General features: G+C 44.1%; 1 protein-coding gene across 1 annotated transcript; it reads right to left on the bottom strand.

Moving 5' to 3' along the window:
- Window positions 1–284: 284 nt before the first annotated feature.
- LOC121742550 (putative clathrin assembly protein At2g25430) lies at window positions 285–2,657 on the bottom strand. Its single transcript, XM_042135713.1, has 2 exons — window positions 2,451–2,657; window positions 285–2,349 (listed from the first exon to the last, which is right to left on the bottom strand). Exon 2 carries the CDS (start codon window positions 2,320–2,322, stop codon window positions 493–495), a length of 1,830 nt encoding a protein of 609 aa, XP_041991647.1. The 5' UTR covers window positions 2,323–2,349; window positions 2,451–2,657; the 3' UTR covers window positions 285–492.
- Window positions 2,658–2,955: the final 298 nt, after the last annotated feature.

Here is a 2,955-nt window from a genome sequence, read left to right as displayed (position 1 = left end):
GTCACATTGAGTGCTACATTCCAATTCTCTTTGATTTGCATTCGATTATCTTTTGGCAAAATGCATAGTCAAAGGGAGACACCATCAAGTCATCTAAATAGGCTAATTTTTTCCAACTAAGATGATAATCAGAGGCTCTCAAGCCCAAGAAAATATTCTAAAACACATACTCCATATAAACCTTAGCAAAGACAAAGATATACACCAAAAAACAGTACCATGACCTCCTCCTACGTTGTAACTGAAAAGGGTGCCTATTAGTATTACTCCATATATACAGTATATTTTCTGAAAAGATATGTATTAATGTCATCAAACAAGTTTACAAAGATGGAGAGATAAATAAGTGGATTATTGGACAGGAGAATCTTCCACAAACACTAATCATCTCTCTTTCCTCAAAGTCACGTACTTGGAATCAAACCACATATAATGCACTGGAATATTATATAGAACTGTAATCTATTACTATATGGTGACATATAACAAAATTTAGAAAGGAGCATAGGAGTACCCGGCCGGTGGCACTCCGGATCCGTTTACTGGCGGCATTCCATAATACGAAGGTGTGCCAATCTTGGCGAAACTGGTCTGGCCTTGCATTCCTTCTCTGGAATATTGTTGCCATACCATTTGCTCCTGAGCAAGCAGACCTTGCTTCTTCTCCATATCAGCCATCTGCACATAGGCAGGGGGTTGGATGCTCAACGATGCAGCAAAAGGGTCTTGTCCGAATGTCTGGACTGTTCCATCAGGCGCAGGGAGTGCTAAAACCGGTGTTTTACTTGCACCAGCACTGGGCAATGCTACACTGCTGGCACTGCCTCCACTCATCTTGGTAGTGCTTGTATGATGCTGAACCACTCCTTGATCATACATGCCATCCAAGAGTAATGAATCTAATCCACCACCCATTGCAGCCTTTTGATTGGACAAGTGACTAGCAGATTCGACCAGAGCCAACTCCCAATCGGCCTTCCCAGCCTCAGCAGCTGGATTCTGCCAAGCAGAACTCACATCCGCCTCTCCATTGGATGGGAACGCCTCCCACGAGCCATTCCCGTTGTTTGCAGCAAACAATGCCAATGCTAGCTGGTTACCTTGATCGTCTGCAGTTACTTCCCTCAAATCCACCAAATCCTGAACTGCAGGCTTAGCTGGCTCAGGCTCAACCGGTGGAGGGGGAGTTATGTTGCCAGGAGGTGGCAGTGCTTTAACCTCATTCATATCCTGCACTTGCTCCTCCTGCGGAGTTGGGTGACTCTCGACTTTCCTCTCAGGGCTCTTCATTGCCTTTGTCCTATCTCTTACAAACTCGTCCAAAGTTTCAAGTAATTTGTCAGTTATCTTTTGCACTTGTGGATACTCAGAGGACCGTGCCACGCCAGTATCCTTGCACCAGTTATAGAATCCAACCAGTTCGTCAATCTGCTTTGCAGAGCTAGCGTGTGCATCAAAGGCCTTTATACAATCTTGATGTTCCATATCAAAGAACTTATCAAGAAGCACTGCCAAGACCTCACACACATCAGCATAGAGCTTGAAACTCTCCTTCACTATGGCGTAAAGAGCCACCAAAATCATCCGCTCGTTCTTTGCCAATCCTGTAGGACGACATGCCAAAAACCGATCCAACAGCCTCTGCATATGCCCCATCTTCCCGAAAATCTTCTCCAGTGCCATCTCCCTCAATGGAGTAGCATCTTTTGCTGACTCTCCCACATCACCTGATGACCTTGATCTGCGCATTCCGTTGTTTGGCTCATTGAAATCATAATCATAATCGCGCCCCCTGCTGCTCGATTCACGATAGTTATATCTCGTGATCTCACCTTCCTTTCCACTCTGCTTTCGCTCATAAGCCATCAACTCAAGCTTCTGATCCAAGTAGAGAGCATATGTCCTGACAAAAGCCGAATGGTCCCATGAATTGGAGTGGGCCTCATCGCGAAAATCGGACAAATTCAACAACCTAGTCCCCCTCCTAGTAGCATACATCATCTCCTGCTGGAAAACAACATCCCCCTCATTGAGCAAACGGTGAATGAGCGTCAAACATTTCAGGGCAACAATCCAATCACGCGTTTTCCCCAATCTTTTGGACACTAGCACAACACAAGCACTAACATATCCGTGAGAATAGGTCGTCAATTGCAGTATTTCCCTAATATACTTCTCCGATGCGGGGTCATTGTCATGGCCGGTGGCCTTTACCACAGCGACCTCCAGCTCCGGCGCCAAATTGCTAGCGACTTTAGCGATTCCGATGCTCGTCTGATCCTTCACCGCCCCGATCGCCTTGCGCAGGGTGCTTGGAGCCATGGATTCGATTCGATTCGATTCGATCAACTACACAATCACTCACCGTTTGCTCAATTTTTACATCAATCTATCTAACTTAAAGTAGTAATGAATTGCAACTGCAAACAGTGACGAAATAATGAGTTTACCTGAAAAATCAAGCAATTAGTTCCAGGCCGGGGAGAAGCAATGCTAATGCTATACGCTGTGAATGCGATGCACCGACAGATCTAGGAAAAACTAATGGGAAGTTGGAATTTGATTTGACGGCAAAATTCTCTCTCTAGATACGGGAACTAGGTATGGAAACAACGAGGATATTTGGTAGATTCTGAGCCGTCCGATAAGATCTATGTTTGTTTTTCGTTAAAACCACAGTTCTCTGTCTCTTCTTGTTTGGACAAATCAATAAACCAACTTTTTTTTATTAGTGGACTCTCTACAAACGGCTTAACTACGTTTTCCTATATATTTTAGGCCATCCGCAACGCTGTCTCATATCCGTCTCTTTACCATCTCATCTCTTCACTATTTATGAGCTTTACCATACTTTTCACTCCATCTCTTAACTAAGAGACATCACATGCAACCCTCCATCTCTTAACCATCTCATCCCTTAACAATTCTTTCAATTTTATTTTTTATTTTTATTTT

This window comes from Salvia splendens, chromosome 7 (assembly GCF_004379255.2).
Source record: "Salvia splendens isolate huo1 chromosome 7, SspV2, whole genome shotgun sequence".
NCBI classification, from domain to species: domain Eukaryota; kingdom Viridiplantae; phylum Streptophyta; class Magnoliopsida; order Lamiales; family Lamiaceae; genus Salvia; species Salvia splendens.
The sequence above is the reverse complement of the archived record's forward strand: the minus strand, read 5'-3'. Positions and strand labels throughout refer to the sequence as shown.